At 41.2% G+C, this 15826-nt stretch overlaps 1 protein-coding gene across 1 annotated transcript; it reads right to left on the bottom strand.

Annotated features, from left to right (window-relative positions):
* Positions 1 to 11238: 11238 nt before the first annotated feature.
* Positions 11239 to 15537, bottom strand: LOC132980542 (extracellular calcium-sensing receptor-like). The gene is made up of 9 exons (XM_061046745.1): positions 15247 to 15537; positions 14716 to 15010; positions 14483 to 14569; positions 13964 to 14233; positions 13388 to 13594; positions 13010 to 13279; positions 12559 to 12786; positions 12348 to 12471; positions 11239 to 12253 (listed from the first exon to the last, which is right to left on the bottom strand). The coding sequence occupies exons 1-9, from the start codon at positions 15516 to 15518 to the stop codon at positions 11334 to 11336; spliced, it is 2673 nt and encodes an 890-aa protein (XP_060902728.1). The 5' UTR covers positions 15519 to 15537; the 3' UTR covers positions 11239 to 11333.
* Between the last annotated feature and the right edge of the window lie 289 nt (positions 15538 to 15826).

Raw genomic sequence — 15826 nt, forward strand, 5'->3', positions numbered from 1 at the left:
CTCCATCTGGCTTATATTTGCAGTCAATGTTATCTGGATAATCAGAAATTACCTTTTTTGTAATAAAGTTCCAGAAGATTTTGTCTTCATCAATTTGAACAACTTCACCTTTGAAATCAGACCTCTTAACATCACCCACATTTTGAACTTTAATTTTTCCATCAGGGAGCCACAGCCAATTGATGACATCATAGATTGGTAGGGCATCTCCATTCTCATCAAATGAAACTTGATCACTGTTGGGGTTGTATCAAGTCAACTTTGGTTATATTCTTTAATAATTATTTCTAATTATTAATAATATAAATAAAATATCATTAAACTGTGTTTAATCTCGTTTTGGGGCACCACCCTGTACTCAGGGAAATATAACCAAAATATCACTCAAATCAGTCTCAAATGAGTTATTTAATTACTAATATTATTAATAATTAATAACTATATTTAATAAATTGAAGGCGTGAAATCCGTACACAAAGCCTTCGCACCCAGCTTATATCACAATGCAAATACACCAGTAATCACAAACAACTGCTCTCTTAAATTATAACAGAATTTATTTAAACAAAGCAACATCAATCCAAAATCAATGAACTTAATCAAACAAATAACTATTATAAACTAATCTAAGCAAACAAACATTATCAAGCACACCTTGTGAATGAGGTGTGAATGTGTGTGTGTGTGTGTGTGTGTGTGTGTGTGTGTGTGTGAGAGAAAGAGAGAGAGGGGGGGAAGAAGAAAAGGGGGAGATTGCTTCGTCCCACGTGGTCGCCCTTACGATGGCACACACCTAACAAAGACCTAACGTGGCCTTAATGTCTAAAAGAGACCGAGTTCGGCCCTACACGATCTGTGTCTCTGAGGCGTCTGGATGGCCGCGAGTGTATAGATCTCTGTGTGTGTGGGTGTGTAGCCTATGTGCGTAATGGGGGAAGAAAAGAGGATAAAAAGGAGCGTAGAGGAGGAGAGAAATGCGTGCCTGAAGAGGCCGGATCACAGTCCAAATCCCGCACCACAACTCGGAGTAATTCCCTTCATTCACAGAAACAAACCAATGGCCGAATTCAAGTTAATACGACTTACACTGGCCTTTCTGATCAGAAGAATAATACCCGGTTATAACGCTGTTACGCTAAACACATATAGGACGCAGCGGTCCGAAATGGGAACAACAAGAGTTTTAAACAGGTAAAACTCAGGACGCGACGGTCCAACAAAGATAAAAATTACAGTTTCTGCTTCAATCAAACAATTGTTAAAAACACTCTCTAAAGCTAATTCTGCCCAGACCTAATTAAGCCTCACTTGTGAATCGCTTTGCCTGCGATCGGTGAAGGAAAAAGGAGTCCGGTGATAAAACAGATCTTCTGTCTGTCCTGGTGCAGAGGCGTCTGATGGCGGCGAGGGTCCCTTACGGCAAGAGCGGCTTCGTTGGTTCTCCGTCGAGGGGAAAGATGTCCGTTGATGTCCTTTCGTTGCAGGACGGAATAAGACCGTTATCTTTCTGATAATCTGTTATAGCCTAACACTCTCCGAGAAACTGAGATGCGTTCACTGGACAATCCGAGCTCGGAATTTGGAACACTGCCGGCCGCGGATTACCTGCGCGCCAAAACTTTAAAACAAAGGAAGTTTGTTGCAGGAAACAGGAGGTGAGCTTGTATCTCCGAGCACTTTAAGTCGGCGCGTGGAAAGAGGATGAACGAGGGGAGTCTCAGAGTTTTATCACCTGGCCGCCTTCCTGTGGGGTCTCCCTCAGGTTCCGGTCCCCCCTTTACGTCACACGTAGGTGTGAAGTGCCGCAGGGAATTCTGGGATAAAGAGTTCTTTTAGGCCATCTCAGTAAATAACTCAAAGTCCATGGTTTGACTGTCCTAAGCCTGCGTGGCCCAACATCCCCCCTTTGTCCTGAAGAATGGGATTGCGGGTCACAGTCTTTAGGGCAAATAGGGCCAACAGTCCATGTGTTAGGAGACAAACGTTCAAATAGTTAGTGAGCAACAGTCCATACATTTTGAGAGGCATTCGGTCTGGGCAGACACTGAGGCAAAGTCTGGGCAGACTGTCTAATTATGTCTAAAGCTAGGCATACAACATAACCAGGCATTAGCAAAGCTTTGCTACTCAAGGTGCATTCTTTAACAAAACAAATGAAACAAACAGACAAGAGGAGGAGAGAAAGAGAAGAGTATCAGGTGTAGATTTGTGAACTCCTAGCCTGGGCAGGAGTAAGCCTGTGGGAAGGTGTGTGTGGCATGTAGGTGTGTAAATGTACATGTACATTATGTGTCTCCCTACCAATGTCAAAACAGGGACTAGGAAACATTCATGTCGGTAGAGTGACATTGTTGTGTTTCCAGAATGGAGGCTATACCCCCACTCCTATGTGGAGTCAGAACTTGCTTCCTTAGGGAGCTCGTAGGAACTCCGGTTATACCTACCCTTCTGTCTCAGGCTACGGCCATCCCGAGAGTTCCGTTCGGATCTGGTAGTTCTCAGTTCTCCAGGCTGGAACCTACTCTGTGGTTGAGTCCCACGTTCACCCCCCTGGCTCTGTTCTCTATTCTGCCAGTGATGTGGTCTCTTGTTGCCCTCACGTGTCACGTGACATAAGCGTGTCTGCCAAACCACCTGTGCGTATTTCTTGATCTCTTTCATACTAAGCTGATGTGTACGACTATGCAGGGTGACATCTGACCGCACGCAGCCATGCAGATTGTGCATGAAGATGGACTTAAAAGTTTGGTTCTCTTCCAAACCTGGAGCCTCACGTCCCTGGAAATATGCAGATCTTAGGCGCCAGTAATAATCTTTGGGGGACTCGTGCTTCTGGTGCAGGACACTGAAAGCGCTAAGAAGGGCAGATGCAGGGTCAATGTAGGTGGAGTATTCCTGGCGCAAAGCATTGCAGAGCGCAGAGTACTGGTATCTGACCTCAGGCTGAAGGGTAGTCGTGAAGTTACGGACACTCTTGGAAGTTGTCTTCCAGATCAGCCTGAGTTTTTCTCTTGTGGATGCATCAGGTTCATCACTGAGACACAGGTTGATCGCTCTGAGGTAATCATCGATGCAGCGGTCTGAGTTATCTGGGTCAAACCGCTCTACATCCTGTGCCATAGATTCAATGAGCCTTATGCGCATTCTTTGATCTCTGGGTAAAAGGGAGCCATCCGAGTCATCTGAGGTTTGGATATTCCTCAGCTGTGAATCCTGCGATGGGAACCTACAGGTAGCAGGAGGGGGCCGGGTGTTATCTCTGCCTCTGGGGGCCGAGAAGTCACCCCCCTTTCTATGTGGTGATTCCAACCTGTGAAGGTGTGAAAGGGTGTCACAGCTGTCAGGGAACTGGGGTGTTTCCCCAAGGAGCGGGGCTCCACAGTCAAAATCAGGGAAAAATAGACTTATTTCCTCAGTCCTTTGGTTGTCCTGGCTGCTCGGTTCTTTACTGAGCTTTTTCAGCAGGGTTGTTTGATCATTTGAGGGGCTTGGTCCAGGATCGGAGTCATATCCTGACGATATGTCTTGCTCCATGCTTACCTGTACTCCCTGAATTAATTCAAACAAGTCCAACACTTTCTGCTTGGCAGTTTGTAAGTGCTGACTAACAGATTTGTTTCCTTTCTGCAAGGATCGGACCTTTGGTGGGAGTGTCCCCATGAAAGCACGGACACTCCTAGCCGTAGTCTTCCAGATCCGTTTCAGTTTTTCCTGTGAGGACGCATGAGGCAGGTCACGGAGACAATGGTCGACTTCTCTAAGGTAGTCGTTACTACTTGAATCTGGGCTATCTGGGTCAAAACGCTTCAGATCTTTGGCCTGAGGTTCCATCTGCCTGGTTCGCAGACCCTGACCCGAAGGCTGGCGAGGGCCGTCCGAGTCGTCTGACGAATCGTAAGCCCTGTGGTTGTCACGGTAGTACGGTTGCAACCGTGGCGGGGTTTGTGTTCGGCTCAGACGTGGCCGTCTATCATGGGACAGGTAATATTCGGTGCCCGATTGGACCCGTGCCTCCTCCCTGTCTCTAGGGGGCGTGAAGTCCCTCTTCCTGCGGGGTGAGGGTTCTCTTGGCTCAAAGCGTATTGCAGAACGCGGGGGCCTTGGGGCATTTCCCAATGACGGTGCTTCATGGTCTGGGGAGGCGTGGCGCCCTTCATCTTTACTCACCCAGCTCTTTACCGGGTAGTCTGAGGACGTGTGCGCTTTTGTGCCTGGGTCGACCCGGCGGTATCTTCCCCTCTCCTCCAGATCCTTCAACATGTCTGTCTCCCTCCTCCATGTGCTTGGTTCAGTCTCCCATCCTTTGTCTGAGGTTTCCTCAGCTGACATGGGGGCTGCAGTACTTATCTGCCTATCCTGAAATCTGGGTACCGTGTCACTTCGTTTCGTCTGTTCGGCCAGTTTGCTGCTTTCATGCAGTGTTTTATTCTCCTCCTGCAGGGCCATGCAATTTTCCTGCAAGGTCTTTAGTTTATCCTGCAATCTTTCGAAGTCGTCCCGCAGGATCTGTCCTTCTTCTTGTACCCGGGCTAGCTGTGCCCGGTGTATCTCATTCTGCACATTTGATTTGTGCTGATAAAGGAGGAGAATTTTGCCTAGAACATCTGAAGTTGTGCGTGTTGGCTTCCCAGTTGGTTGATTTGCATATTCAACCAAGCCCTTTAGTTTCTCTTCACATGTGCTGAGGGTGTAGGAGTTCAGACTGTCGAGCTGCTCTATAGGGGGGTGGATAAGATTAGCAACTACGTCTTGAAGGGGTGGATCGTCTGATCCACAGCGAGCCTTGGCCCATGGTTGATGTATGTCTTCTGCATACATTCTGTCTTTGTTAGGGGTGATCCTGGCTCTGTGGTCGACAAGATCAACTAGCTCCTCTAATTTCTTATCCCTAATGCTAATTGAATAGCTATATAGGTTGCCACTCTCCTCTGAGGAGAGGTTCGTCAGACCGGCAGCAGTTTCTTGCAGTGCTCCGTCGTCTGATCCAAAAGGAGTCTCAGCTCCCGGCTCACCTAGGGTCTTGGTACACATTTTCGTGATAAAATGGAACCACAGTGGATTACTGTTAAAAAACGCTAAGCTAAACAAAGCTAGATCAACACCAGAGCAAATCTTATCTAGGTTTCACAATTGATCACAAGATAAGAGAGGGGATTCACACCTCAAGTCTTCAAAGGAAGGGAGGAACTCACACCTCTCGGACAGCTGGCTATGCGACAATGATGAGGTTACACTCTCATCTGGCCAAATGGCTCTCAAACAACAAGGAGCACCACAATCCTTTAGTAGAATACTTCAGGATCAAAATCTGGATTAATGCAACAAATCAAGTTCATTGAGAAAGTCACACTAGCTGCATCCTTGTGTCCAATTGTTGTATGGACACAAAGGGGACAACAGTTATTGCTTTAACTGTTAACCAACAACATACAACACAACTAAGCCACAGCTTGATGTCTGCTTTGCTTAAACAACAAAAAATTTAAAGAAAATATAATTTTCTTCAGAAAGATCCCTTTTAGGATTTAAGTTCGGATTACTGTGCATTTACAGTGCAATAAAGCTGGTTTATTGAAGGCCTCACACGGGGCACCATTTGTTGGGGTTGTATCAAGTCAACTTTGGTTATATTCTTTAATAATTATTTCTAATTATTAATAATATAAATAAAATATCATTAAACTGTGTTTAATCTCGTTTTGGGGCACCACCCTGTACTCAGGGAAATATAACCAAAATATCACTCAAATCAGTCTCAAATGAGTTATTTAATTACTAATATTATTAATAATTAATAACTATATTTAATAAATTGAAGGCGTGAAATCCGTACACAAAGCCTTCGCACCCAGCTTATATCACAATGCAAATACACCAGTAATCACAAACAACTGCTCTCTTAAATTATAACAGAATTTATTTAAACAAAGCAACATCAATCCAAAATCAATGAACTTAATCAAACAAATAACTATTATAAACTAATCTAAGCAAACAAACATTATCAAGCACACCTTGTGAATGAGGTGTGAATGTGTGTGTGTGTGTGTGTGTGTGTGTGTGTGTGTGTGTGTGAGAGAAAGAGAGAGAGGGGGGGAAGAAGAAAAGGGGGAGATTGCTTCGTCCCACGTGGTCGCCCTTACGATGGCACACACCTAACAAAGACCTAACGTGGCCTTAATGTCTAAAAGAGACCGAGTTCGGCCCTACACGATCTGTGTCTCTGAGGCGTCTGGATGGCCGCGAGTGTATAGATCTCTGTGTGTGTGGGTGTGTAGCCTATGTGCGTAATGGGGGAAGAAAAGAGGATAAAAAGGAGCGTAGAGGAGGAGAGAAATGCGTGCCTGAAGAGGCCGGATCACAGTCCAAATCCCGCACCACAACTCGGAGTAATTCCCTTCATTCACAGAAACAAACCAATGGCCGAATTCAAGTTAATACGACTTACACTGGCCTTTCTGATCAGAAGAATAATACCCGGTTATAACGCTGTTACGCTAAACACATATAGGACGCAGCGGTCCGAAATGGGAACAACAAGAGTTTTAAACAGGTAAAACTCAGGACGCGACGGTCCAACAAAGATAAAAATTACAGTTTCTGCTTCAATCAAACAATTGTTAAAAACACTCTCTAAAGCTAATTCTGCCCAGACCTAATTAAGCCTCACTTGTGAATCGCTTTGCCTGCGATCGGTGAAGGAAAAAGGAGTCCGGTGATAAAACAGATCTTCTGTCTGTCCTGGTGCAGAGGCGTCTGATGGCGGCGAGGGTCCCTTACGGCAAGAGCGGCTTCGTTGGTTCTCCGTCGAGGGGAAAGATGTCCGTTGATGTCCTTTCGTTGCAGGACGGAATAAGACCGTTATCTTTCTGATAATCTGTTATAGCCTAACACTCTCCGAGAAACTGAGATGCGTTCACTGGACAATCCGAGCTCGGAATTTGGAACACTGCCGGCCGCGGATTACCTGCGCGCCAAAACTTTAAAACAAAGGAAGTTTGTTGCAGGAAACAGGAGGTGAGCTTGTATCTCCGAGCACTTTAAGTCGGCGCGTGGAAAGAGGATGAACGAGGGGAGTCTCAGAGTTTTATCACCTGGCCGCCTTCCTGTGGGGTCTCCCTCAGGTTCCGGTCCCCCCTTTACGTCACACGTAGGTGTGAAGTGCCGCAGGGAATTCTGGGATAAAGAGTTCTTTTAGGCCATCTCAGTAAATAACTCAAAGTCCATGGTTTGACTGTCCTAAGCCTGCGTGGCCCAACATCACCAAATGATGTGGTGAAGTTGACCTTTTGTAAATAATGAACAAGCTACAAATGAAAAAGGGAAACAAAGGGAGTATTAAGGACTGAAACTAAACAAAGGTTTATCCCACTATTCAGTGATGTACAACTTGTCATTTATTTTTATATTTTCATTCTATCTCTATATTTCTATACAAAATAAATAAATAAAACAAAACACAAAACATAGTAACTAATTATTGAGCATCTATCAATGAAAACAAAGGTAGAGTTTAAAGTGATATCACACCTGCCATGGCTCCAAAGTTTGCAAATTGGCACAGCTGTGCCCACTGAAAGGCCCTCTCCCTGGCTCACACTTCATCACATCATCAAGGGCATACGCTAGAGAATACACAGCTTTGTAAATATTGTACTCAGGCCTGAGGTTTGACACATCCAAAAAATCGCTCTCAACATTTTGTATGTCTTCTTCGCCATTGCAGAGTGTTTCCCCAGCTTTCAGCCAACCCGGTGAAGCAAATTTACACCGAAATGTGGATTCCCAAAACTGCCTCACCTGAAATGAAGTATATCATAAAATTAATTTGTATTAACAGAGATAATAAAAATAATTGTTTAAGTTTATCAATAACTTTTTATTTTAAACCAAATTGTTAAAGTGAACTCCCACCATGCTTGTTCCAGAGCTGCCATTGTTAACTTTGTCAGGATGTATTTGTATTAAAAACTCCTTCAGTCCTGGTATTTCCCCTCGACGGATGGCAATGCCGAGCGTGCCCTTCAGGTACGGCATGAGTTCAGGTGTCTGAAGCACAGTAGATGTTGTCCAGGCTTCACTTGCTATCCACTGTAGGCCTGTCACATTCTGCCTAAGCACCTGTGTGTAGCATTATTTAGAATTTAGAGACATTAGCACAGATATTAAAAGTCTATTGAAATGTAAAGGAGCAGTCACTTATCAAACATGTCATACCATATCTTACTTTTCATGGGTATTGGTTGTTTTTTTGCTCCCTGAAAGTGCACAAAGTTGTGAAATTCACAACTGGCTTCCATAGTTTTTTGTAACTTTCCTTTCTTGATACATTTACTCTAATTATTCAAGTTTGTTATAATTATTTCAACTGCATTGGATTAGTCCTCATAATTGCACAACAATTTTAATTAAATTGTTAATCATTTTATTTTTCTTACACGTAGTATTTTAAATAGTAAAGTATTTTTATTCTAACCTCTGCCATAAGATGTATCATGTGAAACTCGTTTGCAAAAACCATAACCACACGGGCTGTGGATGTCTTCATCACATCAACAATCCTGCTAAGTTTAGTTAGGTCACTGTCCTGGGGCAAAACTTCTAAGTAGGCGAGACATCCTCCACTGGATTGAATCAGATCAGATTGGAAGGATCGCGCAACATGGAGTCCATAGTCATCATCACTGACTAGCAGGCCGACCCAAGTCCAGCTGAAGTGTTGCAGAATCTGTATCATTGCACGCACCTAATAAAACATATTGGTTTGAAAGGATCAGTGCACAGATCCTTAAACTCATTTTAATGACATACACAGAAAATGGAAATTGTGGTAGTGCACACAAATGATTAATTTACCTATCCCGCACGTTAAAATCAAATGTGAAAAATAATATACAGCAAAAACTGTCTTGGGTCATTGGTGATGTTTGTGTCATGTTTGTTTCTACAATCTTTTTGTGAATGAAACTGACAAATATTGCAATTCTCATTGTGGTAAAAAGGATTCACCTGGAAAGCATCACTTGGGATTGTTCTAAAGAAGGATGGGAACCGTTGCCGATGACTAAGGCAGGAGCAAGTGGAAAAATAACTCACCTATAAAGGAACATACAGTTTTTCCAGATAATCATATATTAAGAATATCTCACTTCAAAATAATGCATTGACATTAGACATTAAATAAACATACTTAACCCCCCCCCCAAAAAAGACAGAAAAACTTACAATAGGCATTTTGTATAAACCCAGCACATTGGAAGTGGCAATGGAAAATGTAGAGGCAGAATCACCAACTATCCCCATGACTGGAGGGGTCCCTAAACAGTTCTCCTCAAACACATAGTGCTTTTCTCTGCCACTGGCAAGTGATAATCCACCACTGAATCCAATGATAAGTGTACCACAGTTGTCATACAGACTGTATCCTAGAGTCACATTAGGTAACAGAACAGAGCTCCTGTTGATCTCATCAATAGCAAAGGCCATGGTCATTGCATGCCTGAACCCTAGAGTTTTAAACCTAACACACACAGTATAAAGATTAAAAAACAGAAATAAATAAATAATAACCAGAGTATTCAAAGTAAATATTGCAAGAACTAGCTGGATATTTATCAAAAAGCACTATGATGATAACATATTACAATTTCAATGTTATACTTTAAACACGTTTTACAGCACTGTCCGTATATTGATACAATAATCAAACAACACAATTAATACAGATGCTTTCCGTCTGCTATGTTTGTGAAACCTACCGTTTGCAGATGGGCCATTGCGGCTCTGAGGTGTAAGTCCACTCAGGGAAAACAGAGGAATAGTGCACTTCAAACAGCCCACCAAGAACCACATCTCCAGGCTTGTGCATTTCATTAAGTTGAAACTTTTTCTGTAATTTACAAGATAAAGAAAAAGAGTTAGATACAGAGTGGAAGGAGAAGAGGGACAAATAAACCAAGATAAAAAAATATGTGTTAAGAAAAGCTCCCATATCTGCCCTCCTCCCTTTACAACTGGTTCCCTTCTTCATACAGAGTTACCTTTATATGCAGGGCATTTAATCCCAATGCACACTATCCTTTATTGTTCAATTCCTTATAACACCAGCCATCTGGGTGTTGGATATGGGGGCAGGACATTAAAACACACAACAAATTGTGTGCTGTTGCAAATGGGTGGAGTTGAGGATGGCCTAAAGCCACCTGGCAAACCACTAAAACATGCTCACCTGTCAGTCAACTCAGCCACAAATAATGAATTATGCTAATGTATGTTCAACTCTTAGCCTTAGTCACATAAAACCAATTTATTACAAAAAAATTCATCACACAGCAAAGTTTTTTAATACAAATAAAGAAGTGAGTTTTTGACCAAAAAACTGCTTTTTTAATCAGGCTGCAAACATGTTTTTATTCTCCCATTAAAAAATGGGCATTTCAAGATGGAGATGTAATGCAGATTCTTTGGTTTTTGGAGCCTACCTCAAGTGGACACTCAGGGAACTGTAGCTTTTTCCTCTTCCATATTGGCTTCATTTTTCAACACCAAAGGTTGCCACTTGTTTTTTAGCTTGAGAAACTGCCTGGAAAGTAATAGATATAGATGGTAATAGATGATGTCAAAAAAAAAATTGGAAAAGCGCATTCTTTTTTTTAAACACCCAAAACAAATAGATTAACATCAAGTAAATCACTTTTTTCAAAACTAAGTTCAGGGAATGCTTCAATGTCCATTGTTGAACAGGGTCTAATTTCCTTATTTCAGATACAGGTTTTGCTTTTTTATAGCGATGGTGCAAAGCTAGCTTGTTGTAGCTGTCCTGTAGGACTAAAGTTGTAGTGAGAGTCAATTTGGACAAAGGTGGTCTTATATAATATTATCTTTACCCAGAATATTATATTATTGCATGTCTCCTGCTGGCTAGCTAGGCTAGCGATAATGCTAGTGTTAGCTTAGTAAGATAGTTGGAGCTTTAAATCCTGTCAACAAAAAAATGATACCAAAGCTTTCAGCATGAATGGTCCCTAAAATTGATGGTTCTTGTTGTCTTGAAATTAAAAAAGGCCTTGAAAGGCCTTAATTGTTGTATTAGCTTTGTATTTGTTATATGTTGTGAATATTTATGTTTAATGTGTGACTTATTTAAGGCTGGTGGTTACTGTTTCAACTGATTTGAGATAAACAGGTCATAGATCTGAATAAAACAAGAGTATGCTTTATTTCTGATTAGACAAAGTAGACAGTTGAAAGCAGCAAAACTGACTTCAGGGAGATTTCTACTGAACAAATGCAACATACAAACTGGTTCAGACCACATGAAAGTTTAAGAGATGCTACTTTGACAAATTGGTGGTTTCTCTCCCCATGATCACTTTTTTTGTGTTCCTCTCTGGTCTCAGCAGGATTATGTAACATTTGGGTCCAAACAGTGCCACCAACAGACCAAAACTGGAGGCCAGAATGGCAAATATTTCCACTGCATCTGCATATTTGCCTGGTGAGTTGACATAAGCAGGGACAAAGGCCACCCACACAGCACAGAAAATAAGCATACTGAAAGTGATGAGTTTGGCCTCATTGAAGTTGTCAGGAAGATTCCTTGCCAGAAATGCAAGCAGGAAGCTGAGGATTGCCAGAAAGCCAATGTAACCCAATAAGACAACAAAGCCAATGGTGGACCCAACAACACATTCATACACTATCTTGTCATTGTAGTATTTGGTGTTTTTATGTGGAGATGGTGAGGAGATGACAATCCAGACGGTGCAAATTACTGCCTGAATACAAGTAAGAACCAGGACTGTACCTCTCTGTTGCATGGTACCAAACCACTTGAGAACAGCTCCACCTCCTGGCTTGGAGGCTTTGAACACGGCAAGAACCACCATAGTTTTCACCAGAATACATGAGACACAAAGCACAAAGATTATGCCAAATGCTGCATGTCTCAACTTGCACGTCCATAATCTGGGGCGGCCGATAAACAGCAGTGAACACAGGAAACATAGTTTAAGTGACACTAGGAGGAGGAAACTCAGTTCTGCATTGTTGGCTCGTACCATGGGTGTGCTGCGATGATGGATGAAGATTACCAGGACGACAGAACAGAGAAATGTGCCCAGCAATGAGGCAGTTGTCAAGCAGATACCCAACGGCTCATGAAAAGAGAGAAACTCTGTCTTCTTAGGCACACAGATGTCATGTTTTGGGCTGGACCAGAAGTCCTCTGGACAACTGGTGCACTCTATGGAGTCTAAAAAAAGGGGAAGTTAGTGAGGTTAATTGTTTTGTAAGAAGAACAATTTTCTAAAAGAAAATACAGAAATATATTAAGCATGAAAACCCACCAGTTGTATTGCTGATTTTCCCCTCAGAACAAGGGACACAGTCGAAACAGCATTCAGGTTCCCCTTTCTTTCTGGCCATGCGGGTACCTGGAGGACAGCTCTCACTACATACTGACTGAGGTGGCTGTTATGAAAAAATACATTTGTGAATATATATTACTCCATTTGGCTAATATTTGCAGTCAATGTTATCTGGATAATCATAAATTACCTTTTTTGTAATAAAGTTCCAGAAGATTTTGTCTTCATCAATTTGAAGTACTTCACCTTTGAAATCAGACCTCTTAACATCACCCACATTTTGAACTTTAATTTTTCCATCAGGGAGCCACAGCCAATTGATGACATCATAGATTGGTAGGACATCTCCATTCTCATCAAATGAAACTTGATCACCAAATGATGTGGTGAAGTTGACCTTTTGTAAATAATGAACAAGCTACAAATGAAAAAGGGAAACAAAGGGAGTATTAAGGACTTAAACTAAACAAAGGTTTATCCCACTATTCAGTGATGTACAACTTGTAATTTATTTTTATCTTTTCATTCTATCTCTATATTTCTATACAAAATAAATAAATAAAACAAAACACAAAACATAGTAACTAATTATTGAGCATCTATCAATGAAAACAAAGGTAGAGTTTAAAGTGATATCACACCTGCCATGGCTCCAAAGTTTGCAAATTGGCACAGCTGTGCCCACTGAAAGGCCCTCTCCCTGGCTCACACTTCATCACATCATCAAGGGCATACGCTAGAGAATACACAGCTTTGTAAATATTGTACTCAGGCCTAAGGTTTGAAATATCCAAGAAATCACTCTCAACATTTTGTATGTCTTCTTCGCCATTGCAGAGTGTTTCCCCAGCTTTCAGCCAACCCGGTGAAGCAAATTTACACCGAAATGTGGATTCCCAAAACTGCCTCACCTGAAATGCATTATATCTTAAAATTAATTTGTATTAACAGATATAACGAAAATAAAAGTCAATCAATAACTTTTTATTTTAAAACAATTTGTCAAAGTGAACTCCCACCATGCTTGTTCCAGAGCTGTCATTGTTAACTTTGTCAGGATGTATTTGTATTAAAAACTCCTTCAGTCCTGGTATTTCCCCTCGACGGATGGCAATGCCGAGCGTGCCCTTCAGGTACGGGATGAGTTCAGGTTTCTGAAGCACAGTAGATGTTGTCCAGGCTTCACTTGCTATCCACTGTAGGCCTGTCACATTCTGCCTAAGCACCTGTGTGTAGCATTATTTAGAGTTTAGAGACATTAGCACAGATATTAAAAGAGACTATTGAAATGTAAAGGAGCAGTCACTTATCAAACATGTCATACCATATCTTACTTTTCATGCGTATTGTTTTTTTTTTGCTTTCTAAAAGTGCACAAAGTTGTGAAATTCACAACTGGCTTCCATAGTTTTTTGTAACTTTCCTATATAACCTGATTACATTTATTCTAATTTTTTATAATTCTTTCAACTGCATGAGATGAGTCCTCTCATAATTGCACAAAAATGTTAAACTAAATTGTTAATCCTTTTATTTTTCGAACACTTTTTTTTAATACACATTTTAAATAGTATATAAAGTATTTTTATTCTAACCTCTGCCATAAGATGTATCATGTGAAATTCGTGTGCAAAAACCATAACCACACGGGCTGTGGATGTCTTCATCACATCAACAATCCTATTAAGTTTAGTTGGGTCATTGTCCCAGGGCAAAACTTCTAAGTAGGCCAGACAGCCTCCACTGGATTGAGTCAGATAAGATTGGAAGGATCGCGCAACATGGAGTCCATAATCATCATCACTGACTAGCAGGCCGACCCAAGTCCAGCTGAAGTGTTGCAGAATCTGTATCATTGCACGCACCTAATAAAACATATTGTATTAGACCAGTAAACTCATTTAAATGACATACACAATAAACAGAAATTGTGGTGATACACATAAATTATTAATTTAATATAACTGAATACGTATCCTTCACACTAAAATCATACATGTGAAAAAAGATTGAGTAAAAATTGTCTCCTGTTATTTGTCATGTCTGTTTCTACAAGCTTGCTGTGAATGAAACTGACAAATATTACAATTCTCATTGCGGTAAAAAGGATTCACCTGGAAAGCATCACTTGGGATTGTTCTAAAGAAGGATGGGAACCGTTGTCGATGACTAAGGCAGGAACAAGTGGAAAAATAACTCACCTATAAAGGAACATACAGTGTTTGACACCCATTTAAGATAATCATATATTAAGAATATCTCACTTCAAAATACTGCATTGACTTTAGACATTAAATAAACATCCTTAAACCCCCCCCCCCCCCAAAAAAAAGACAGAAAAACTTACAATAGGCATTTTGTATAATCCCAGCACATTGGAAGTGGCAATGGTAAATGTAGAGGCAGAATCACCAACTATCCCCATGACTGGAGGGGTCCCTAAACAGTTCTCCTCAAACACATAGTGCTTTTCTCTGCCACTGGCAAGTGATAGTCCACCACTGAATCCAATGATAAGTGTACCACAGTTGTCATACAGACTGTATCCTAGAGTCACATTAGGTAACAGAACAGAGCTCCTGTTGATCTCATCAATAGCAAAGGCCATGGTCATTGCATGCCTGAACCCTAGAGTGTCAAACCTAACACACACAGTATAAAGATTAAAAACAAAAAAAAAATAATAATAACCAGAGTATTTAAAGAAAATATTGCAAGAACTAGCTGGATATTTATCAAAAAGCACTATGATGATAACATATTACAATTTCATGTCATACTTTTAACAGATTTTACAGCACTGTCCGTATATTGATACAATAATCAAACAACACAATTAACACAGATGCTTTCCGTCTGCTATGTTTGTGAAACCTACCCTTTGCAGATGGGCCATTGCGGCTCTGAGGTGTAAGTCCACTCAGGGAAAACAGAGGAATAGTGCACTTTAAACAGCCCACCAAGAACCACATCTCCAGGCTTGTGAATTTCATTAAGTTGAAACTTTTTCTGTAATTTACAAGATAAAGAAAAAGCGTTAGATACAGAGTGGAAGGAGAAGAGGGACAAATAAACCAAGATAAAAAAATATGTGTTAAGAAAAGCTCCCATATCTGCCCTCCTCCCTTTACAACTGGTTCCCTTCTTCATACAGAGTTATCTTTATATGCAGGGAATTTAATCCCAGTGCACACTATCCTTTATTGTTCAATTCCTTATAACACCAGCCATCTGGGTGTTGGATATGGGGGCAGGACATTAAAACACATAACAAATTGTGTGCTGTGGAAAACAGGTAGACTTGAGGAGGGCCTAAAACCACCTGGCAAACAACTAAAACACACGCCCCATCTCAGTCAACTCAGCCACAAATAATGAATTATGCTAATGTTTAACTCTTAGCCTTGATAAAACAAAACAGATGAGTTACAAAAAAAATTCTTCATTGCACTTTTTTT

Source organism: Labrus mixtus, chromosome 9, assembly GCF_963584025.1.
Source record: "Labrus mixtus chromosome 9, fLabMix1.1, whole genome shotgun sequence".
NCBI lineage: Eukaryota > Metazoa > Chordata > Actinopteri > Labriformes > Labridae > Labrus > Labrus mixtus.

Bases quoted from the DNA above. Each gene is read 5' to 3' on its own strand.
- LOC132980542 (XM_061046745.1), bottom strand. From the start codon at position 15,518: ATGAAGAAGGGAACCAGTTGTAAAGGGAGGAGGGCAGATATGGGAGCT. The intron at 14,570-14,715 runs GTAAGTTTTTCT...GTTCCTTTATAG, and splicing joins GATTATACAAAATGCCTATT to GTGAGTTATTTTTCCACTTG. The intron at 12,472-12,558 runs GTAATTTATGAT...TTTTCATAACAG, and splicing joins GGAACTTTATTACAAAAAAG to CCACCTCAGTCAGTATGTAG.